The sequence below is a fragment of the Apteryx mantelli genome, chromosome 16, assembly GCF_036417845.1.
Source record: "Apteryx mantelli isolate bAptMan1 chromosome 16, bAptMan1.hap1, whole genome shotgun sequence".
Classification (NCBI taxonomy): domain Eukaryota; kingdom Metazoa; phylum Chordata; class Aves; order Apterygiformes; family Apterygidae; genus Apteryx; species Apteryx mantelli.
In genome coordinates this window covers 10,344,746-10,370,356 of record NC_089993.1, presented here as the reverse complement: position 1 = coordinate 10,370,356, position 25,611 = coordinate 10,344,746, and the positions used below count along the sequence as shown (strand labels likewise).

Below are 25,611 nucleotides of genomic sequence, written 5' to 3'. Positions count from 1 at the left end.
TGCTGTTAGTACTATAGCTTTTGTGTTTTATAACTCTGTATGTTTGCAGAGCAACATTGATTTCTGTTAAGGTAGTATTCCTGTATTTATTATATTTTATATGATTAAATAGCTCAAGCTCCTTGACTTCTGAGTGTACAGCTTCTAAGAACAAACATAGCACAAGAACTACACTAGAAATAGGCTAAGCTTGACATCGTGGAAGAAGTAATGCATTTATAGCGCTGCATAATTGGCTGGAGTTGTGTTCCTCTTTCGGTAAAGGTCTCAGGCTACTAAGTTTGATAAGGAAGAAATCTAAACCAATACTCAGCTGATGCATATCTTCCAAGGGAAACCTGTAAGTACTGTAAGGGCATCTTGAAAGCGTCTCCGTAGTTAATACTTGAGTAAAACAGCTATGAAGTATGTATCCATCATGCTGGATTTCAGAAATGAGAAGTGGGAGGAAGTCCAAAAATACAATTAGTGGTATCTAAAGAGAGTAAGTGTATGATATGCCATGACAGCAAATCAAGCAGGTGAGAAATGTTTATTGAACTACAGGGTTATCGAGCATGAGAATATCCTTCCTGCTTCTGTTAAATGTGACATGGTCTGTCTGAGTGTTTGCAAGCAAATTACTTGATATTTCCAAGCCCAAACAAGTAAAAATTAGTCAGGTCTCCAAAATCGTGATCAACTCAATCATTTTAAAGAATGTTCTTTGCGTTCCTTTCTCCATTTTTTCTGGATATCAGCTAACACGTTGCAGCTAGATGATATCTTTAGGTTATTTTGAGTTATTTTCAGCCCATATAGGGATTAGAAACTTAGAAAAATAAAACCCGACATTCTTACTGAATTATTACAAAGAAGCATGTTAAGGAAAAACTCTAAAAAGAACAAATCTTGAGGGTGTTTATAATAGTCAGCAATGGCTGGCAGCCAACCAATAGGTGTAGAAAATGATCCCCATTTATTTGAAGAAGAGGAAAAAATACATGATCCCAAGTAGCAGGGCTCAAGTTGTAGGGGTATCTTTGATTTTATGGGAAAAAAGGGGGCACTCAACACTGCAGCCTCTGCTTATCCCACTTGTACCACACCAGGCATTATTGGCAGGGAGGGGGGGCAGCTGGCAGAGCCTCCACCTTTTCACAGCAACTCTGTGTCTGTACCAACAAGAATTCAAACATTTTTCATAAAATCTCTCGTTCATTTTGTTTTGTGTATCTAATTCCCCAGTTCCCTGCCCAAACTCGGAACCTTTCTGGAGTTGATGAAAATTACCCTGGGAAGAGTGTGTGGAAGTATGAGGGTCTTGGAATCTCAGCCTTAAAGTGTTTTTTGATAATGGGGAGTTTTAGTGTCATATGGGCAAACACCTTTTAGAGAAAAATTTCATTTTCTTTTCACTGACTTCTCCTTAGGCTCTTTGTAGTTTATGTGAAACAAACAAGCAAACAAACAAAAAGAGAAAAAAGGATTGTTTTTTGCATGTCTATGTTTTGTCTAAGACAAATTTATTGGCGAAGGCAGCAAATCAGAATTTTTTGACATATACTTACCACTCATTGGAATCTAGTTCTGTCTTTAGTGACTTGTATCTGTTTGCAATAACCTCATCCTGACAATAAGATCCAGCAGCCAAAATGCTGTATGCCCCTAATATTAGGCTCCTAGGATGATGAAATGTGAGAACATATCCATCTTTTTAATGTTTGGATTTGTACATTCTCGCAAATGAAAACCATGCATATACAAAAGCTATCATCAGTAGATCAGAATGGCATTCTCTTTGAACAAATAAGAAAGGTTTAATGATATGAATAAAAATAAATTGTTAACAAGTAGATTCTTACAAAATAATCTGGTCCCCATTTGTTACAAAGGACTTAAAGCTTTGTTTTGGGGTGGAATGAAAGTATCAAAGTAAAATTTCAGGTCCTTGTAGATGCTGGGGCTTCTGCTATTTTGTGTAACATTTTGTTTCCACTTGCCAACAGGGGTTAAAGACCAATGAGCAAACAGCTGCAAAATAACATGGCTGCCCAGCCTTTTAATGTCATTGTATTTTCTTTAACAAAAGTGTTATACTAATGGAATTGTCATCTAAGGGCACCAAGGTAAGATTGTATTTTTCATAAATATTTTATGTTGGATGTCAAAGGAAGAAGAGTTTGTATGCTTATTTCATTTTAAGTATATGCTTTGAGCAGGGTTTGGACAGATGACCTCCAGAGGTCCATTTCGGAATAGCTTTCTCTGTTTTGATGCTTGATGTATCAACTTGTATGAAATAGAAAGTGAAATAATATATCTGATATCTTTTCAGACAATCACATGCAGAAGGCCAAAGAATCAGCTTTTTGTAGTATGGTAGTAAAATATTAGGGACTGTTTTATCACCCCCAAAATACTTCTGTACTTGCATATTAGCAACAACTCATATTGACATTCATCCACTTCATTTTCCCTTACTCTAAGACCATGGGACTGCACAGTCCTGGGCACTTCTGCTCACCCTGCTGATGGGCTTGGATAAAGCCTTCACTTTGTACTTGATGTCCCTTACAATCCCTTGCTTACTGAAGAGCTTGTCACTGAGTATGTGAGTCTGCCTGGAATCAAAGTTTTATCCTTGCTTATCTTGGACAGCCTACATGGATAATGCAGACAGAAGTCTGCATCTTAGAGTCTGAACATCTTGGGATTTTCATAGTTTCTAAATGAGATTCAGCACATGGAAATGACTGGTTTGATTGAATTGAAATTGAATGACTCTTTATTTACTTGAGACACTTGTATGCATACGAAAATGTTTACTGACTAGCAGTGTTGATGACGGTATAACTATTCACCATGTGACATAGTTCTGTAGTTGGCATGTGAATATGAAATTATGTCAATGAGCAGAGGTTACTTCTCCTTCTCCAACATATCAGTAAGCAGAAGTATTACTTGTGCTTGGAGCTTTAATGTGATTATGTCGCCACAGGATACTGGGATTTAATGTGTGGGATAGAAAGTTTAACATACAGTATTAGGCTGTTGCTTACTGTATTTGCAACGACTGTTGCTGTGAAAACTTGAACTGACTTTAAAAAACCACATGTATTTCATTAGTATTATACAAAAGAAAAAGTGTTAATTGAATTAAAAGATTGTCATGAAGGAGGTTTCTTGGTCAATGAGGAAGACTGTAGAAAAATGATGATCTAGCACATGGTCCTGTTAGAGTATGCCTGAAAAAAGTTAGCTTAGCCTTCTTAATCTATGTTTCTTATAATGGCCTTGAGGAAGAAAATTATCCAGTTTGATTTTGGTGTCCAGGCACCCAGGAGAAATTGTCATTATTTTAAAATAATATTATTCTGGAGTCATTTTTTCAGAATGCAAAGTAGTCAAATTTGCTGGAAATTCTGTGATTGTATATTACAGAATAGTTGCATATGTGATCATAAGCTATCTTCAAATAGGATTAAAAGTGTAGTTCTAGGTTAGTAAGTGTTCTGTTGCATCCCTTAGGCTTATTCTTTTTTCCATATTCAGTTCTCTGATGTACTATGTACTGGCAGTTCTTGCACGTACAAAGGAGAAAGCTGTTTGGAGGCCAGTAATTAGGTTTTTCCTAATGGATGGTTGCCAGCGTTACTTTCCCATAGTACTTGGTGTGTAATTCTCAGTGAACTCAGTGACACTGTGAGTAGTTCTCTGTTCAAATGAAAACCAGAATGTCAGAAGATGGGCATTTGAAAGTAGAAATGTGCAAATATTTGAAACATTTAAGTCTTAATGCCTGCATTTGCTTTCACAAGTGCCACCTTTCATCCACAGACCCATTTCTTCCCCCTTGCAATGTAAAAATACCAAACTGTTGAAGAATTGTAGATATTATATTGTAGGATTTAAGCGAGCTGTAATCAGCAGACAAAATAATCTACAGTTAATCACTTTCATTTCTGTTCCTTTGCACTATAGCACAACTTGGTTATTGTGGTTACTTGCCATCTTACAAGGCATTATTTTGGCATTGTGTAGCTCTCCTGGTGTTTACAGTAGTGCATTGAGCTTGCAGCAGCTTTTCAAGTGTGGCAGAGGCTAGTAGTCTGGTTAATATATGTAGGTCAGTTTTTCCTGCTGCATAACATTATCATTGTTTCCTTAGACTTTTTCCAAGAGTTCTGCTTTGACTGAAGCACTTAAATGAAATGGAATCACAGAAACCAGTAGTGATATCTGGTGCTCACTTGCTTTGAAAGCCTGGACAGTTATTTACTGGAATGGGATGAAAAAAAATCAATTGTTTTTCACTGGAATATTTAAAATTGTTGTAAATATATTTGGAATACCTCAGATGTTTCCTAAGAGCAGCAGCCCTTTTCTTCACATCGCTCCCACAAACCTCCCACTAGGTAATTGACAGAGAAGGACAAGCGAGAGTGCTATGTCTGTATGTTTGATAAATACTCTGACAGACTTCTTGCTCCCACAAAATGTGAAACAATTTTGTGCAAACATTTTGGACCAGCCAAAATGCTCTGCTGTCCTTCTTGAATTTATTTGTGTGCACTTTCCTCCAGAGGTGCTGGTTTATTTTCTCATTCAGCTGAATGGAATTGTGGAGAGACTGAGAATACATTGGCTATTGGCACAGAAGTAAGCGCTTCAGGCTACGAACGCGCACATCCGCAACTGTGGTGAAAAATAGCTTTCCCTAAAGAGTCCAATTCCTCTGTATAATCAGGATGTACTCTGCAACAGAGTTGGTAACGTTTCCTTTTGCTTTTAGAATCTGTGCCTTGTTTTGACTGTGGGCTTCGGTCGTTTGAACAAACACTTTTGTTCTGCAACTCATTCAATCATCCAGACTTCCTTAGTTGTATTACATCACCTGGAATGGACAGAAAATGAAATACTTACTGAAAATTGCTATCTGTTAGAGGTGATTATCAGATCTGCTTTTCTTGAAAAAAACATGTGGAAAAGAACTTCATAAAGAAGTTCCAATTTCTAGCCCATTGATAAGTTTAATTGATACCAATGTGGAGGCTTTCAGCAGTGGCTTTCTGCAAAGATCGTTCAAAGTTTGATAGCTCTAGATATGTTTCCAGTGTATGTTGTGCTAGAGGGGAGTGTTGGAGAAGCTCTGGGTATCTTCAGCAGACACTGGTAATTATTTTTCTTTTAAAAAGTGCATGTATTGATTGTAAGTATGAAAAGGGCTTTTTGTCATGCTTCCTTGCTCCATGTCTGTACGTTTTCAAATGAAATCCTCCTTGCCTTTGGGATAGACAGTGCTCTGTGCCGTGTGGCAGTGATCAAGAGGAACAGAGATCCTGCTCACACTTAACAGTCTGACCAGATGATCGACATGTTTTATCACCTGACTGCAGCTGTGGAGCACTTGGACGGGTAAGGATTTCTTTCTCTTTCAGAACAAGTATGTGAGTATGTAAAGCAAACTGATACCTGCTATAGCTTGAACAGAGGAAGGTGTGATGATCTGTAATGTATTCAGTATCTCAAAGCAGTATTTTGCATTCTTGCTCTGGAGTTTCATCCAGCAGAAGGTAGAAAACATGCTGTTAGGAGTCAAGTCAAAACCATGATGAGTGCGACTCTCAGTCTGAAACGTATCTTCCTGAGAGTTTCTCTTTGTTAACACATGGTGTAATTTATACATAAAGATGAGGGGGAGTTCTAATAAAGCAGTCACTGACATATGTTATATGTTATAAGATCATTGACAGCTAGTTAGAAATTTCCAAGCTTGTTCAACGTACAAAGACCTTTTGTAATCAATATAAATTTAAAAGACGCCTCTTTGTATCTAACCATATGTAGCTTCTGCTTTCAGTGACCTTTAAGGAACACTTCAGAACTCTGGAGCATTCAAACTGTTCACAAGTTTCTTCTTGCACTTCTTGCACTTCCTTTAGCGCGAGCACAGGGAGTTTTAGAAAAAAATCAACAACTGAAAACATTAACCAAACACAGTCACATGAACAAGAGCATGACATCCTGAGTAGCTAAGAGAATGGCAGTGTTACATATCTCAAACTGCATAGATCTGGACTTCCTGGTCCCTGGCCTGGCTCATTCGTGTAGAGAGTAATAAAGAATGGGATCATGAGACACACCAACCTGAGGCACTGCAGCATTTTTAATGTATACATTTCAGTTGAAATTTTCTGCTGGCTGGAGAGAGTTTGTGTGTATAGGTATATATGTGTACATGTATGTCTACATAAATATACAATTTTACATTAAAATAACCCCAAAGTTACTATCCTTGTATCACTGTTTTGTAATTCACATAAGATAGCCTTGCTCTCCTACTCTAGTTCTTGGTGTGGAGATGTCCATTCCTTATTATCTCACCTGATACTTAATAGCACCATAGGTGAAAACTTTGGGTGAAATAGGCAAATATTGAGGAACAAATTTTTTTTTTCCTGGAAGCAGTATTTTCATCTTAGATTTAAAAAAATTCCTGCTGTTTGTATGGGTCCTGCTCTTAATAAAAACTAGCAGCTTAGCTTCTTGTCAGCCAAATAATATATCTCGGAAGATGGTGGTGCCTCATAACATAACTATAGGGTAAAGGAAGCAGTCTTAGTTTCTGACCAAATCTAGGTGAAAATTATTTTAAATGCTTTAGTGAATTAGTTGTTACCTTAAAATTCATAATATGATTATTTGAAGAATATATCAGCTTCAGTCTGAAGTGAATTAGTGTTGCTCTTTATGTAAGACACTATGAATAATTTATTCAGCAATTTATCCAAAATATGTTATGAAATGTGTTCAATAAAATATTCATATAGCATTTGATTGGCTGTAGTTCAGAGTAGTAATATCCTAATTTATAAGTAGGCTAAGAAAATAAAATCACTTCCACATATTTTGGTTGCTGCTAAAAATTAGGCAGTAAATTTTCCCAGTACCTTTGCTACTTTTACACAGTGCTTGATGAAATTTAATGTCCAGGAACCGAGATGATGACAAGCTGACATTTCTGAATACAGCTCTTCCAAACAGTTTGATACAAGGTCAAGTAATCAAATTAGGATATTTTGGAGGATTACTAAGATTTTAAGACTCCTTTGATGTCACTTAGTGGCTAACAATTCCAGCACATCAAAATGTTTTTGAACAGTATTTCTGAAGGCTTTTAAAATCTTAATTTGAGTGAAACTTGGCTCTACTTTGCAAAAGCTGTAAGACTATTCAAATTCATAAGGCGTTTTTATTAAAAAGCTTTCTTTGATAAATGGTTATTTTTATCAAGACTTCTAAGTGCATTAAAATACAATACTCACATGTCTTATTCAGTACTAATCACTGAAATATGAGCTACTCAGGGTTGAGGTGATAAAAAGGTGCAACACACTTGAACACTCAGTACATTACTTGATGTCCTGGTACTAGTTTTCAGGGAAAGTTCAGTCAAGGAAAGTTCAGTCTATGAAAAAAATTGACCAGACTATCCTTTCTTCTTCCTTCCCTAAGTGTCTGAACATGAAGAGCTGGATGAAAAATTCCACAGACTGGTTCTGGACGTAAGCATTAATTTAAAATAATTTTATTGAAACTAAGTTGACACCATTCTGTCTGAATTCAGAGTGAGAACCTCCTGGAAACTCAGCATATCCTCTTCCCTCTGTAATGCTTCAGTGTCTCTTACTGTAAAGAATCCTACACACAGCTGGAGGCCCTTTTGAGTTCCTGCAGTGGAAACAGTGGACATAATTTAGTTTTCTGGTAACATTAAAGTAGTGAGTCAAAAATGAGCATAAACATTGACGAATAGGTTGTCTGAGCTCCCCAGCTGAGAAGTAAATGGTACTGATGGATGCACTCAATACTTTTTAGCTTTTTACTGTGTTAAGAAATGCAGATCTCAGATGTGTTTTTTCTCTTTTACCTTGACAATTTTTGCTAACTGAGAGACTTCACAATGAAGCAGACTCCCCCCCCGGCAAACACTAACATGCATTTTGTTAAGAAAAGAAATGGTTATGATTGGTTTGGGTAAACCCTGTCTTGTGGCCTTGTAACGTATCAGGCTGCTCCAGTATTCTACAGAGAAGATGGCTCGTGTAATGCCATAGGTGGGCTGACTGGTCGGTGAATATTGTGTGTTTTCTGCAAATACATGCATCCCTGTACTACTAATAAAGAACCTTCTTGCAAAGTAATATTTCTACAGCTTGCCCTTAACATTAATATAAGAAGGAAAAAGAGATAAACGCCTGAGAAAAAATATAAAAGAGTGTTTTGAGACACCCCAGAAACAGCTATGTGAGATCAAAGTAAATTGCAGCAATTCATCTTCTGCTTGTTAAATGTATATAAAGAACTTTAAAAGAAAATTGCCATTTTTTCTCTCAACCTATAAGGCTGTAAGTTCAAAAGGTAAGAAACGGACCTTGTCATTAATTAACTCTTACATTAAAGATGTTGTATACTTAATGACACTTCCAGAACTGTTGTTTTCCTCATTGGGGTACAACTGTAGGTACCTTCTCAAGGTTTCACAATAAGAAGAGATTTAATTCTCTTAAATTCAATTAAATTAAAGATGCCTTATTCATTAAAATGAAAATTTGATCTTATTTGCCAAAACATTCCCTTTAAATTTTTATTATTTCATAATAAGCAGTCATATTCAGCAAGTCTGTGGTGTGTTTAAAATATATCATAACTGTCTACTAACATTATTATTATGAGTGAACTATGGCATTTCATTTCTAGCATTACGCTGAAAATTTTTGAGTGCTGTCACCAAGCATCAGTTTGATCTCTGTCTCGTTAGCAGACATTGCTTAAGAAAATTTATTCAGGGTTAACTGGAGGAATAATTAAATATCCTTTGTGTATTGATAGTTGAAGCAGTAAGAAGACACTAGTGAGCTGAGTGGAAGATCAGTTAGAATCTATGCTGTATCCACAACATGAAGGTTTGCACTGAGTGTGTGCTTGAAGCTCTATTTTTGCTCAGGTGTGAGGCAGTAAGTGAAGAGAGCCAGTGGAGAGTGAGAGAAGTCATCAGTAGTAAGGCAACGGATTAGCTCCCCCAGAGAAATTAAGATTGTTGCATTGTAAATAGACAGTTTTCCACCAAAGAAATACTTGGCTTGAGTAATCACTTATTCCTGCTAAAGGAACCAGCCAACTCAGATACTGGCTAGTAACTTCACCTAGAAAAATGAAGTCAACTTCTATCCTCTGCATTACAGTTGTGTTTAACTGAGATTTCATTATAGATCCAGAGTCTGAATCTCTGACAGATCTCTGAGTCTGTCTTGACTATGTTCTCTGGTTTACAGCCAGCTACAATTTTCTGTATGTGCTAGGGCTCTGTCAGGCTATGTCCTAATTTCAGAACAGTATCTTCACTATGTTTCAGTCCCCAAGGGCAGCATCTACACCAGATTTAATTAAAACTGGGAATGCTAATCGGCAGGTCTTCGTGTAACTGTGAGATTTCTAAGGCCTTGACTGCAGTCTTTGTCCCAAAGTTAAGTGGCTTTTGCCTTCTAGGATTGTGGGAAACACTGAAATAACGCTTCTGTACAGAAAATCCCAAAGCCTGCAGTGCCAACTTTCCTTACAGCTGAAACTTCCAAATGGTGGTAAGTTCATATTATCCCTGAATGTCTTTGAATACCTCAGTGTGGGGGTTGCATAATCAAATTCCTTAAAAAATATCCTTCCTACACTTGCAAAACATAGAATAGCAACAAGACTTAATCCTGATGAATATGTGTAAGGAAGATAAAAGGGACCTTGAATAATTTAATGTCATTCTTTGCAATTAATTTAGACCATGTCTGTGTAGCACAGCAGATACCAATCTCCCTGAGGTGCTGGGACTGTGATTTTCCAGATTGCCCTAACCAGGGCATATCCAGTACACTTATGGCCTGAGCAACTGGATTTCTTTCACAGAGTGTATGATTGTATGGATGTATGGATGTATGGGGAAAATTGAGGCATACTCAAAAGCTAGGAAGTGGTTAAATGTCCTGAAGCATAGCAGTTGCAACCAATATTTGAGGTCAACAAGGGGAAAAATAAAATTATTACTTTACTGCTTAAAAAAGGAGGGGAGAGAAGAAGAAGGAGAGGACTGGAAACAGTAAGCCATAAATGTAAATGCTTAAATTTGCATTGCTATAATGTTGTCTAAGAGTATGGAAATTTCATGGGTTATATTTTACTTCTACAGGAAGTTTTGTGTTTATATTTAATTTCTAGGAACCCAAGGGCAAAGCAAAGCAATTAAAATGTTGAAGACTTAAAATAAACTTCAGAGGCTTCAAGTAAAATACTTTTAGCTGATTAGTGGTAGAATGCATATTTAATGAGAAATAAATTAGGATTGCATTATTTCTTAGGAGGATAAGGAGAGGCCTTAGATATCTGCATTGATAATAGAGGGCTTGGAAATAATCTAACACTATAAGCTTTTTCAAAAAAATCAGGAAGCTTCTGTACGGCCTAATGCACAGGTAAGAAGAGCAGTGAAACAAATATTTTTGTAAAAACTCTTTCAATAAAAAGCTTATTGCTAGGTGAATTTGAACATGGCCCCATCACTCTTATGATCTGTTTAGAATCTTCCCTTTGATATGTACCCATGTTTCTCTATTTTTGTCAAATTGTTAGTTTCTCTTGAAGTGTGATTTCAGTGCAAACTAATGTGTATAAAAAGTGCAGGCAGTAAAACTGAGAATTAATTTTAACTCACCCACACTGAAAATACTACCTCCTGTATTTATCCACAGCAAACAAAATTCTGTTAAAAACAAGGGTGAGAAATATCATTTACATCATAATATTTCTTCGCAGTTATCCTATTGTGGCAGTGTTCCAAATGAAGGGAATAAGGAACATCCTTTGATCGGGAAGGTTGGAGGCATTTATGTTTCTAAATCAATTGAATTTTGAATATGCATTTATTTTCTGGGTTAAATTGCTACACAGTGAATCCTATTCTCTAAACAATAATCAGCCTATTTCAACTTGCAAATTTGGTCACAGTAACAGATAGGGTTCTCTGTTCTTTTTCTCTTTTTCCCTTGCTGTCTTGAAAAAATGATTGAAAATCTGATCATTACTGGGATGAAGCAGTCTACTGAGAAAAAGTCATATTTTTAGCGCAGGATAGATCTCTTCCTTATCACCATTTTTGGTGGTATTTTAAAACTCCTCAAAGGAGAATGTAAAAATCTACATTCTGAACAAAGTATGCTTAAAAAGGGTACAGTGGGATACATGGAACTATAAGAAGATATTCTGCTCTGGTTTGAACATACTGAACACCAGGGCAGTTGGGGAAAATACCTGTATGATATGTGCAATATTAACCAGTGTTCATGTAGTTGTTACAGTGAAAATTGCTTAATCTTGAAAATTGCCTCCTCTTGCTGTGAGGATCCATGTTTGACAAATGGCATAGAGCAGGTCTGGCCACTCACCACCAGAGAACTGGTGAGATAGCCTTCTGAAGCAGCCTCTGCACCTGAAGAGTGCCACCGAGAAGGGGATGGTGCCCACTTCCAGCTGGAGGAAGGTAGCCAGTAGCAGGTAATAGCTCAGTTTCATCTGCTCCCCTTGTCCATATGTTCTTTACCAGTTCTTGCAGTTCACAGCCTGCTAGATGGAAGCTAACTCCACAAGGAAAGAGCTCAAGCCCTGGCCTGTTGACTTCTACACTAGTCTTACTGAGTCTCACTCATCCTATCTTGGATTTAATGTATAAATATGAAATAAGCCCACAGGCATGGGAGGCTTGAAAGGAGATGGTGGTAGAGAAAGAGAGGAGAAAACAAAGTTAGGAGATTCCCACACAATGTATGGTGTATGTGTTTAGTATTTATATCAGCTCCTATCCTGCTCCTCTTGTGATGGGGAGCTGGAATGAGACCTGGTGGGAATGGGGACTCCTCTCTTCAACTTGGAAAAATTGGGGAAAGAAGAGGAGAAGGGAGTGGGATATGCCAGGGAAGTCTTCCTATCACATCTCTGTTCATGTCTCTCACATAAGGGAGAGTGGGTGTGATTTAATTGCTAGACCAATGAAGGGCAGGGGAAGTTGGGTAACCTGGGGTGCTTCAGGGGAAGTTGAGAACTGCAAGCGGAGGATTCTTGATAAATTCCAATCAGAGAGTGTTCATAGTGAGGAACTGGGGATATTTTTAGTCAGTTGTTGTGCTGCTCAGAATGGGTTAAATGCATGGTGCTCCAGATTTCTGTGCAAATTCTGACAGTACACATATATGCACGTGTCCCTATCGCATGCTTCCTAAGGATAGAGCTACTGCTACAGTCTCCACATAGGTGATGTTCTGGGAAAAGGTACGTTTGTGTATGGGAGGAAGGAAGTGCTTTTGTTCCAAAGACATCCCAAGCCAAGTAACAGTGCTGAGATTGTTTAGACTCCAGAGACAGGAAAGATACCAGGCCCAGTAACAAGCGTTTGGATGCTTATTAGATTATCGTGTTGAGTATAATTGCATCTGTGACTGCACTTGAGCTTTAATTATCCTACTTGCATGTAACAGCATTTTCTGTCAGTACAGAGCAAGGATGAATGGCTAAGAACACCTTTGTGTTGCTGTGTAATTTGGTTTTGTTTCAGAACATGAAATGAAAATATTAGATGTGAAAAAATATTTTTAAAGCCAAATCCATATCTCGCCTGATTTTATTTCCCAAATTCTGGGGTGAATTTCTGCAAGCAGTAGAAGGCCTGCTTCCTAAGAAGGCCTCTTCCTCTTTGGGGTGTGCAGAGCTGTTCTAGAAGCTCAAGTTTTGGGCATTCTTTTGCCTTTGATAGACCCAAGATAACCTGGGAATGTTAGGTGCAAACAAGCCTGAACCTGTAATTGTTTTGAACAGTTTAAGATTCCCATCAGTAATTTGTGATTTTTTTTTTTCCTACCAAAAATGACCTGAACAACTTGAACAACCAGAGTAGTTAGAGTTCATAGCTTGAGGTGTAGTCTGGGTATGGGTTTTGGCTTATTTTCTTTTATTTTCCTATTTCTGATATCGCAGAATCACAGAATCGCTGAGGTTGGAAGGGACCTCTGGAGATCATCTAGTCCAACCCCCCTGATCAAGCAGGGTCACCTAGAGCACGTTGCACAGGATTGTGTCCAGGGGTGTTTTGAATATCTCCAGAGAAGGAGACTCCACAACCTCTCTGGGCAGCCTGTTCCAGTGCTCTGTCACCCTCACAGTGAAAAAGTATTTCCTCATGTTCAGATGGAATTGTCTGTGTTTCAGTTTTTGCCCGTTGCCTCATGTCCTGTCGCTGGGCACCACTGAAAAGAGTCTGGTCCCATCCTCTCAACACCCTCCCTTCAGATACTTGTACACGTTGATAAGATCTCCTCTCAGCCTTCTCTTCTCCAAGCTAAACAGGCCAAGCTCTCTCAGCCTTTCCTCATAAGAGAGATGCTCCAGTCCCCTAATCATCTTTGTGGCCCTTCGCTGGACTTGCTCCAGTAGTGCCACATCCCTCTTGTACTGGGGAGCCCAGAACTGGATGCAGTACTCCAGATGGGGCCTCACCAGGGCTGAGTAGAGGGGGAGGATCACCTCCCTCGACCTGCTGGCAGCACTCTTCCTGATGCACCCCAGGATACCATTGGCCTTCTTGGCCACAAGGGCACATTGCTGCCTCATGCTTAACTTGGTGTCCACCAGCACTCCCAGGTCCTTCTCTGCAGAGCTGCTTTCCAGCAGGTCAACCCTCAACCTGTACTGGTGACTGGGGTTATTCCTCCCCAGGTGCAGGACCCTGCACTTGCCTTTGTTGAACTTCATGAGGTTCCTCTCCACCCACCTCTCCAGCCTGTCCAGGTCTCTCTGAATGGCAGCACAGCCTTCTGAAGTATCAGCCACTCCTCCCAGTTTTGTATCGTCAGCAAACTTGCTGAGGGTGCACTCTGTTCCTTCATCCAGGTCATTGATGAAGAAGTTGAACAAGACGACCCAGTACTGACCCCTGGGGGACACCGCTAGCTACAGGCCTCCAACTAGACTCTGCGCCGCTGATCACAACTCTCTGAGCTCTGCCATTCAGCCAGTTCTCAATCCACCTCCCTGTCCACTCATCTAGCCCACACTTCCTGAGCTTCCCTATGAGGATGTTATGGGAGACAGTGTCAGAAGCCTTACTGAAGTCAAGGTAGACAACATCCACTGCTCTCCCCTCATCTACTGAGCCAGTCATTCCATCATAGAAGACTATCAGATTGGTTAGGCATGATTTCCCCTTGGTGAAGCCATGCTGACTACTCCTGATCACCTTCTTTTCCTCCACATGCTTGGAGATGGCTTCCAGGATGAGCTGCTCCATCACCTTTCCAAGGATGGAGGTGAGGCTGACTGGCCTGTAGTTCCCTGGGTCCTCCTTCTTGCCCTTTTTGAAGACTGGGGTGACGTTGGCTTTCTTCCAGTCTTCAGGCACCTCTCCTGTTCTCCATGACCTTTCAAAGATGATGGAGAGAGGTTTAGCAATAACATCCATCAGCTCCCTCAGCACTCTTGGGTGCATCCCATCAGGGCCCATGGATTTGTGTGTGTCAGGTTTGCCTAAATGATCTCTAACCTGATCCTCCTCCACCAAGGGAAAGTCTTCCTTTCTCCAGACTTTTTCTCTTGCCCCCAGGGTCTGGGGTTCCTGAGGGCTGGCCTGAGCAGTAAAGACTGAAGCAAAGAAGGCATTCAGTAACTCTGCCTTCTCTGCATCCTTTGTCACCAGGGCACCCACCCCATTCAGCAGCGGGCCTGCATTTTCCCTAGTCTTCCTTTTGCTACTGATGTATTTGAAGAAGCCCTTCTTGCTGTCCTTGACATCTCTAGCCAGATTTAATTCCAAACGGGCCTTAGCCTTCCTCGTCGCATCCCTGCATACTCTGACAACACTCCTATATTCCTCCCAAGTGGCCTGTCCCCCTTTCCACTTTCTGTATACTTCCTTTTTCTGGTTGAGTTTTGCCAAGAGCTCCTTGCTCATCCGTGCAGGTCTCCTGCCCCCTTTGCTTGACTTCTTACTCATAGGGATGCACCGATCTTGAGCTTGGAGGAAGTGATACTTGAATATTAACCAATTCTCTTGGACCCCCCCTCCTTCTAGGGTCCTAACCCATGGGATTCCTCCAAGTAAGTCCCTGAAGAGGCCAAAGTTTGCTCTCCTGAAGTCCAGGGTTGCGATCCTACTTATTACCCTGCTTCCTCCTCGCAGGATCCTCAACTCCACCATATCATGGTCACTGCAGCCAAGGCTGCCCCCGACTTTCACATCTTCCACCAGTCCTTCTTTGTTTGTTAGTACGAGGTCCAGCAGCACACCTCTCCTTGTTGGCTCCTCCACCACCTGTGTCAAAAAGTTATCATCACTGCTCTGCAGGAACCTCCAGGACTGTTTGTGCCTAGCTGTGTTGTCTTTCCAGCAGATATCAGGGTGGTTGAAGTCCTCCATGAGAACCAGGGCCTGGGATCGTGAGGCTACTTCCAGCTGTCTGTAGAAGGCCTCATCAACTTCCTCTTCCTGATCAGGTGGCCTGTAGTAAACACCCACAACAGTGTCACCCATGCTAGCCTGCCCTTTAATCCTTACCCATAAGCTCTCGACTCGCTCTTCATCCACCCCTAGGCACAGCTCAATACATTCCAGTTGCTCTCTCACTTAAAGAGCAACTCCACCACCTCGCTTTCCTGGCCTGTCTTTCCTAAAAAGTGCGTAGCCATCCATGGCAGCACTCCAGTCATGCGAGCTATCCCACCATGTCTCTGTAATGGCAATGAGATCATGGCCCTGCGACCGCACACACATCTCTAGTTCTTCCTGTTTGTTCCCCATGCTGCGTGCATTGGTGTACAGGCATTTCAGAGAGGTGATCGAGCATGTAGGTTTCCCAGGAGGGGTAAAAGAGGATCCTCCATAGCCACATCCCATGCATACTTCCCTGGCTGCTTTCATCTGCTGGAGGCATCCTGACTTGAGCTGTCTTTTGCCAACTACCCTGGCACTATAACTCTCCCCTTCCCCCGTCTTTCCTAGTTTAAAGCCCTCCTTACCAGGTTGGCCACCCTGTTGGCAAAGACCTGTGTGCCCTGCTTCGTGAGGTGGATCCCATCTCTCCCTAGTAGTTGTCGATCTTCAAACAGGGTCCCATGGTCATAGAAACCAAAACCCTGTTGCCAACACCAGCGGCACAGCCAGTCGTTAACTTGAAAAGTCTGTCTCCTCCTCCTCTTATCCATCCCCCGCACTGGCAGGATATGTTGATTCTTTTTAGAATGAGTTTATTTTGTTGCCTTAGCAAAAGTGTCTGTTCCCTGAGGAATAGCAAGTGGTGGAAATGGTAATACAAACTCTGGTTAATATTGAGAACAATAGTAAGAGGAAGAGATGATTAAAGTAAATATTGCAGTCATTTGAGTCAAACCGTAGCCATTTTGGAAGGGTCATTAGTGGGTAAGGAAGTGAGGCACTTTCAACATAAATAAAAAGGATCTAATCCTTCAGAAGTGTTTTGAGGAGCAAACCAGCAAACTTGAGTGTCTCACATGGAAATATATCTGCTCTGGTCAAGGCTGAGGAATGTTAACAAAGGAGTGCATGAGAAAAAAGCTAGCCTCTCTGCTGCCAGATTTAAAGGATGCTTTTCAGTAATTCAGGATGATACCTTTCATCAGTAGCAAATCTGCCCAGTATTTGAAATAGAAGCTTACAGTTGCATAAGCATTAATTACAGATATGCAAATTAATGCACTACATTTTTGAAACTGTCACACAATCTTTCACTCACCTTAGCAGCTGTAACATCTGCACGCAAGAGACTCTTCCTTTCTTTTTAAGTGATTGTCCACACCACCTGGAGCATGGCTGCTCCCTATATTCACAGCATGTAGCCTTCATGGCTGCACTGCCTTCTTGTAAAAAGGATTTTCATGATTCAGAATCAGATGCAGCCCCTTCCAATTCCCAGTAGCTTCTGGACCATTCCTTGGCCTTCCACCTTTGAAGAGTAGGAGCTAGGTGTGCGTGGAGGTCGACATTGTTCCCTCCAGTATTAGCCTAACCTCAGATGAAGGTTAGGAATCTTGTCTAAATGAACCACCTAGATTCTTGCAGGAGTCAGTGGAAGCACCTTCAGGGGCAGCTGCTTCTCAAGCTTGCACAGCAGTTTCAGGCTAAGATGAATTACCTGCTGTAGGTCTCACTGTTGTTCATGGAAGTAATCTAAATGACCAGACTGGAACATCCATTTCTTCCTCATGGATTGTGACAGCCCAAGACTTGGAATAAAAAGATAAGACCAAGTTCTGCTCACAACCAAGGCTTTTTAAAAAAGGTAGAAGATTGATTGCTGTCTTCATGTGCTGTCTGCTGTTCTCCTGCTGTTGGCTTCAGTGTGTGTAGTGTGCTGGCTCTCTAACCATGTTCTTCTGTGGTAATACTATCTATCTTTCTTTGTATCCAAACAAACACGAGCCGTTGGTTTCATAGTCAGTGTGGTGTTGACACAATGACTGCTCAGAAAGTTTCTGGATAGGCAAGTAGCCATAACGTAGGACTAGTGGTCCTGGTCCATTACAGCAGTGTGGAGTATCTTTCTATCTCTTTGTGCCTTTTTTGTATGGAAGTGGGAGAGGAAACCTTGAATATACACAGATGATGCCATTAGTAGTTCATTTAAAAGGTGACATTATATTTTTAACATTGTTATACCTTTCTAAACAAGGTTCAAGAAGGACTGGGATATATATAGAGGATGGGTGTCTGAATTGCTGGCTATCCAAAACTGACATAACAACACTATAATTTAAATAGGATGAGGCTGTAATGGGTCTCCTAGAGGAAAAATAGCTGGTTATTAGTAGAAATGTACTAAACTATCTGCATTTGACAAAGTGCTAAAGGAGGAAATTACTTCTAGAAAAACAAATGAAAATGTCAATTAAAAAAAAAGGAATGGCTTTCTGAGTTGAGATTTTTTTTTTTTTTTTTTTTTTTTTTCTTCTTAAGAGAAGCACTGGGTATGTTTTTCTTGTGGCTTGAAAAGCTTTTGGTTTGTCTCTGTTGCTTTATTTCTGCTTTTTCCCCCCTCTTTCTGTATCTGCTGCATTGGAGTTCTATTTTATTTAGACAGAAGACTAATTTAGTGTTCTGCTCTAATGCTTTTTCTCTACTGTATGTTTTTTCCCCCAGTTTTTAGAGTGTCTTCCAATGGAAATATGTCCAAGAGCACTGTGGCCACATTTATCAGATTGGAATTTCCTAACCTTCGGATGACTGAGTAACAAACAATTAATAAAACTCCTTTATGTTAGGGAGAATGGGATTAGAATTGGATTACGGTGCAAACTACTAGTGTGTCCTTGCTCTGTAATAGTAAGAAATGGTTTTAATTGATAAAACAGATAATCAAAAAACATTCCCCCCCCAACCTATAAATCTTTTTTCTTCAGGACCTCTTTGTTGTAACACTGTTGTTAGTTGCATGGAGCAAATAACATCTATTGTCCTTTTAAGATCCCAGTGGAACAAATTTAAACATGGTGGATGTGGAAGTTGCCATGTGTCCGCTTGCCTTCTGGGTTTATGGAGCTGTAGCAGTGGAGTCTTACATGCCTGGTCAAAAAATGATTTATTGTATTAACTCTCTTTTAGGAGATCTCTCATATTTGCCAAAGAAACGTGCCCCTCTGCTGGATGTTACGTATTTGGGCTGTGATTCATGGCAACCGAGACGGCACAGTGGCAAACTAAACCGCACACTTCCCTGATTCCTGGCTCTGCATTCCCGTACCTGCTTATGATGTGATGTCTCGTATATCAGGTTAGAGTAGATAGAGAAAGAAGTTCCTAGTAACTGCAGAATATTATTGAAGTGGAAATTCCCCCTCTATAATTTTCCTAATGCAAACTGATATTTCTACCACATAAGCATGTGTTTCATTAGGTAATAGGCAATGTCAGGGTTTCTTTGGCAAGCAAGCTTTCTGGTAACTAATATATGTGTAAATGTTTCACTTACTTTAAAGGATATTACTGTGTTCAAGTGGCAGTTGAAAAGAAGATTTAATGAGAGCATTAAAGAAGCAAGCTTATCCACAGCATTAAGATTAGCTGAAACAATGATGCATTGGTCTTCAATGGCTTGTACAATGACATAGATAGATTGAGGAACTGTGAATTTTTAAGCAGTGAAATCTTTAGTTTTTAATGCTTTGTATATTTGCTTATGTTAGATGCATCTCAAATTATTTGTTCTCATAGCAGAATAAAACCCAGCTACTTGAAGATAATATCTGGAAAACCACAGACTTGAAAATGAGTTGCTATGTTGAGGTATGAACACAGACACTGAATAAGAGTGAACATAGGACATTGACCCTGCAAACAGAGATGGTAGAAGAGGCTTCACGTCTCTGACAGCCCATTCCCAATATGAAATATGTGATTAATTTTTTACAAGATATCAAGCATTTATTTTCTGTCTTGTAATCTCCAGAAGCTGAATATTCTAATCCTATCAAAATACTGCATTTATTAGAACTTGCAAGATTAGATACTGGAACCAAATGAACTAAAGACAGGCAGTATGCAAAGTATTCAAACACTTATTCAGGACTTACTGAACTTTTTTAGAGATTTGGAAGGAGAGGGTTCTTAAATTTGCTGCTTACACTGAAACTGGCAAACCAATATTGTTCTCAAAGAACTCTTTTTTTAAACTTGCCTCCTGTTCATAGGTTTCCACCGCAGATCGTATTTCATTATGTAGTATTCAGTTACTTTCACAGGTTGTTCTGGTGTTCTAATATGAATTTTCCACATTTAATTATAGTCATCAGAGGTTATCTCAGCCTTTTAGTTGCTTTCAGGAAACCAAGATGAATTGTGGTCACTTTATTTATTTTTTTTTCTTTTCACCTGCTTGACCCTGAGCCCACAGAAATGCATGAGGACTCAGTTGCTCTCTACTTCATCAGCAGTTTGAAGTTTTAGTGTCATTTTGTTTTAAAGCTAGTCATACGCTGACAAGAAGTTACAATTATCAGCCCTGCTGGAGATACAGAAATATGTCCTCAACATCAAAAGATTGTTTTCTTAAATGATAATTAGTGTCTCCATGGGTGAATTGTTTCATAATTTAACACAGTATGAATTATTTTTCTCTACATAAACAAGATGAGGCACTGTGACCATGAGAACCTCTGCCATTTCTAATTAGTTAAGGCATCAGTATTAATTCTAAATTAGCTAATTATGCTTAGGAAAGTAAATTAATCAAAAAAAAATTTGTCATCTATGCAGGTAAAAAAGCCCATTCACATTTTATTTTTCTAACACTTTGTTTCATATAGTAATGTTCACTAATGCGCTGTGGTTAAAGACTCTTCTCACAATTTCTGTTATATAAATGAGGCCACGTTTTCATCTTAGTTATATTTGTACTTATCACTTGATTTAGAAACTGGGTCCAAATGATTTTAGGGCATTTGAATTGTCATTCAAAAAAGGAAATTTTTTAAAACAATGTGAATTGCAAGGGGAGTAGACTTTATTTAGTTTCTGAATGTCTTAGATTTTAGGATGCCAAAAAGTTTAATAGGTGTGCTAACTTTGACCACACTCATCAAACTAAGGCAGCGGCAAAATGAACAACAAATGAAACGCTGGGCTCCCCTTGCTGTTTCTGTTATTTCACTGAAATGAGGCATGGGGTAGAAAAGCTCGCAGTACTGCTCATGGCCATTCCCTCACGTTAGCTAGTGTTGTATTTGTCAGAATCGTTACTGGGCTACGAAGTAATTGTTAGGCAAGCAACTTGCTCATCACTGACATCTTAATTTTCTTCCTTTTGAAAACTTGCCAGGTGAGAACCAAGATAAATGTTTTGTATGTTTCAAATATAAAACTTTGAGAGTGTTTTTTTCTTCCTGTGAAGTTAATCACATTTGTCATTAAGTCCTTAATAATGTCCCTGGGTATTTTTGCTTTGCCATCTAACTCAGGAGAAAATAAAAGAGAGTAAATTACTTTGTAATGTTTACCTGTCCCCAGGTGGGACAGAAATGGAGGCCTTACGTGCATCCCAGTAACTCATGATACTATTCCTATTAATTATACAGTGAAATGCTCATAAAAGTGCTGAATTTAAAAAAAATCACTTAGAAGCTACAGTGCAATGGGGTATGGGTTTTCTTACTTTCTACTGTGATTTTTAAAAAATAGTTGGTAAAAGCTTGATGCCGGTGTTCTTCGTAATCAAGATACCCATTGCTTTCTTAGTGCCAATGAAAATTATATTCAGAACATTTAGATGTCTATATAAAATATTGATCTACCTATGTACTATGTTAAGCTGATCTTGTGAACTACCTATATGAATTTGAAAGTTTAATTTAATTTGTTGCAACCCAAATATAGTTTTTAAATATCTGACTTTGCACTGCTACAACAGACAGCAGGAGTACCACTGTCATTTGCCAAGCAACGAAAAAGGTGTGACCTACTGACATCAGGAGAGAATTTGTAAAGAGCATGGTAAAACACAGGGATCCTTCCACTGAAGGAGGTATGGCACAGATCTGTTAACAGCACTGCTATTGCTGAATGAACTTGCTGCCATCACTGCAGCTCGAGACCTCTCTCCTAATTAAAACACGGAAAATTAAGATCAATTCTACTTGCTGTGGGATTATCTTCTCTGTTTTCACCCAGAGATTCAGAAGGTCCACATCTAGCGGTGTTGGATAAAGGTGGAAGCCATCTCGAGCCTTTGGCAACAAAGATAGGTGGGTGGAATGCCTGTCTGATCTCCTGTTGCCCCTGGTAGTTTCCTGTGTGATTGCACATCAACTAACAGCATAACTAACATAACTAACAACAACAAAAAATACCTGCAGTATATGGCTAACGAGCTTAGCAGCTGCACCAGCAGGTGGGAAATACTGGAGGCCATAGTGCTACTATTCTTTTGGAATTTGATAGTCAGAAAATCCCCATTTTTGATTAATTAAAGATTTGTCAAACTTCAGATGAAGCTAAGCAAGGATCATACTAGCACAATTGTTTTTAAACTTACCTATGTGAGAGTAAGTTTGCAGAAGTCAGTTTTTAGAGTGAGATCTGAACAGAAGACAGTGGGATTTCATTCCAGAAGGCTTTTTGCAAATCTGAAACCCCCCACATGTGGTTGCAGAAGTAAACATGCAACAAGAGTGGTGTGGTGTTTCCAGCTCACTGACAGGGGTGGAACATGGCTCTTTGATTTCAGCATTGTTCATGGGTGAATCTGAACATAAACCACTACGATTTTACAATGTATACAGTCATTGTGAGACTGAAGGCATAGATCAATCCTTTTCCCTTTCATGAATTTTACTATTTATAAATATTAAATCAAAGCCTAGTAGTGCTAGTTGTTGAATGCAGTGTAATGTGTAACTACACGACACTGTAGTTAGCGCCTAAAGTCCTATACAGGAAGAGAATGCATGACAACCCCCAACTTTGCTATCTTAAAGCTAGCTACAGTCTAAAGACAAATGCTTATTTTGTTTGCTACAAACTAAAGACAAATCTGGTACTATTTTTACAAATGAACATGAACAAAGTATTCTTAGAAATCACTAAATAAAAGAAATATTTGGGATATAAAGCAACTTTTTTTTTTTAATTGAACTCCAGATTTGTACTTAAGTGATAGTTTCATGACAAAACATCACAGAATTTCTAATGATAAAATGCCATTTACAAAAAAAGAATTATTTCTAAAACAGGAAAAATTGTTTATAAAACATTTCTTTTTTATATTAGTACATCATACCTCTGAAATATTTTGTAGAACACTATATGCAAGTACTATTAAAATCTTCATATTTGTGGAAAGACTTTCTCCTGAAGTTAAATTTGGCTCTCCCAAGCCAAACTTAAAATTTTATCCTTTAATAAACAGGCATATTAAAAAGCAGTTTAAACACTTCCTACATTCTGCTTTACAATACTGTGCCAGAGCAAAGAGAACATGGCATGCTTAATTAGCTCAGCTCCCTCAGGTACTACTTCAGCCTTAAGATTTAAACTGACAGAGTTAAAAGATTTAAGTCATAGAGAGACTATTCTTCCCTCCGCAAAACATACAGTAGCATCAGGTCCTTCAACAAACTGTTAATTAGCTGTGATTACTAAAGCTCCAGGTTACCTAAGACCAAATTTTAAAAATACTTTGTGACTTAAGAGACATCTGTGCACACAGTCAGATTTTTTTAAAAAGTATTAGAAATAATGGGTGCTTAAGTTCTGCTGAACTTACCATTTGGGTACTTAGGTACCTGTCCATTTCAGAGTAATCTAGTTCTCAGTTCCCAGATGTTTCCTTGAAAGTGAGACTGAAAACATTCAGCTAAGCAAAACCAGCTGGAGAATAAAAGCCGAATCCTTTTCTTTCCTTTGAATCAATCAAACATGACCTATGCTTAGGCAGTTAGCATGGGAAGGTAGCCCCCATTTGGTCCTGTCCATCTATAGGTACAACTGTTTCACTGTTTCAAGAAAACAACTGTCCAAAATTTTACAGAATTAATTTTAGAATCTCACCAACCCCACAGATAAAGATTGAAGTGTCCTGTTAGCTAAACTGTTGTGACTAAATGCTTTGGCATAGTGTATCACCTCTTTCACCATACTTAAACATGTGTAGTATCCTCTAGGGACTCTGTGTGTGTGTGTGTGGGGGGGGGGGGGCATGCGTGTGTGTGTATGGGGGTATGTGCGAGTCATTACTTTTTTGCCCAGTCTCATTTGTGTTCTTCCATCTTCAGGTTGTAAAGCTGTGCTAGCTCTGTTGGTGGCTCACCTGTCACAGGTATTATAATATGTTCAACTAAATACTTGAATGTAAAAAAGAGGTATGTGTTAGTTACATGAAGGCATTTTTTTTTTGTATTTAATAGTAAACAAATCAGACATATTTGCTACAAAATTAGGCAGTTTGCAGCACATGAACTTAGAATGTAATTTTTCTCTTAATTTTGTTATATCATTTGTTTTTTTAGACTTATTCCAGTGAAGAAAATGCACCTTTTACGGGTTTTAACATTCATTGGCTATAATATTACCACAAGGCACTCTTAAATTGCATTTAAAAACCAAAGCTTTCCCCTTGTCTAGGAATCAACAGGGACTATTGATGATAGTTTTCTGTAGAGAATATTTTCTCGGAACAGGTATTCCAACTTTTGAAAACAGAGCAATAAGATATGCTAATTGAGTGGTGGTTAAATTTCAAAAGGAAAATAATTATTCCATGTTTAATTTCTCTTAGTGGCATCTGTATTAGTGACATTTATAGATGTTTCAGGATATAATGAAAACCCAGGCTGTGACTTTGCAAAATGGAATGTTTGTTCTCTTACTGTTGCTGGCTCTGAAGAACTAGGAAAATGAGAGTATGGAAAATGGGAGAAAATATGACCTCTATAGGCAACAAGGTCTGATCCAAAGGTTGTTAAAAGTCAGTGGGAGTCTGTCTGATTTCACTGAGTTTTAGATTTGTCCCTCTGGAGTAAAAACATGGCACATTTTTATTGTTTGGAGTGTAATAGAAATGATTAAATTTACTGATTTTAAAATGTCTTAAATATCAAATTAAAATAGACTTGAATTTCAGGGTTATCTAGAAGCAACTACTCTTATTCTTGGATACACTTCCTCTGTAATAAGAAAGCCCAGGAACAGAGTAAAAAATCTTAGGACAGTCCTTTTCAAAGATACATTACCATATTCGTTCTGTTATTTTTCCATTTACTCAGAGGTCTCATTTTCTAAAGGGGAGACACCTCAACAACTTTTTTGTTTTGTTATTTAGGATTTAAACAAATAGAGAGTTGTGTTGGGACATGGTGCACAATCAGAAATCTCTATCTTCAGTTTGTGGAAACTTCTGAAACTTTCTATTCATTTAATGTAGAAAAACACACATCAACCACTTGGATTAAAAGGGATTTGATATAGCCTAATTTTGCTTAGCAAGCATATCCACGAGATCTTTATCTATTCCTTGGCTGCTCAGTTCATTTAAACTGTAATATCTATGAACAATCTTTTCAGCTGTGACAGCAACCACTCGAAGCCCGTGTTGATCTTCTCCCAGCTGACATCCTATTGCTGATGAAACCACCATTTCCAGTCCTCTGTAGGATCCTCCAGCATTCCTGTGGTAATGTCCAGAAAATACAGCTTTAACGCCTGTTAAAAAATAAAAGAAAAAAGAGTATGTATTTAGTTGGCAGTTGCAGGTTATGTATAAAATGTATTTGTAGTAAAAGAGACTGTTGAGATAATATATGCTAAGGCTTACACAGCTACTGAGGATTGTAGAGAAAATTCTCTAGCAAGTACAGCTATAGGTGTCATGTTTACCTTCATTTTCTTAATGATTCATTAAGTATGAAATCAAAAGGAAACTGATTATCTGAACTTGCATCCTAAATAATTATTAGTAAAAGAATAACATTCTGCTCCATTAGCTCCTTTTAGGGTTATTGGAGTCCTACTGCTTTGTTTGCTGCAAGGTGTATTTGTCA

At 38.9% G+C, this 25,611-nt stretch overlaps 1 protein-coding gene and 1 long non-coding RNA gene across 2 annotated transcripts in view; both read right to left on the bottom strand.

Moving 5' to 3' along the window:
- Positions 1 to 7,554: 7,554 nt before the first annotated feature.
- Positions 7,555 to 18,966, bottom strand: LOC106482638 (uncharacterized). Its single transcript, XR_001292208.2, has 2 exons — positions 16,821 to 18,966; positions 7,555 to 7,713 (listed from the first exon to the last, which is right to left on the bottom strand). It is a non-coding gene; the product is annotated as an uncharacterized lncRNA (long non-coding RNA).
- Positions 18,967 to 22,672: 3,706 nt separating this feature from the next.
- CPPED1 (calcineurin like phosphoesterase domain containing 1) overlaps positions 22,673 to 25,611 on the bottom strand; it is a 56,193-nt gene continuing 53,254 nt past the window's right edge. The window contains exon 4 of the mRNA XM_067306491.1: positions 22,673 to 25,273. Coding sequence (XP_067162592.1) covers positions 25,041 to 25,273 — 233 coding nt within the window. The 3' untranslated portion in view covers positions 22,673 to 25,040. The remainder of the gene's footprint in view (positions 25,274 to 25,611) is intronic.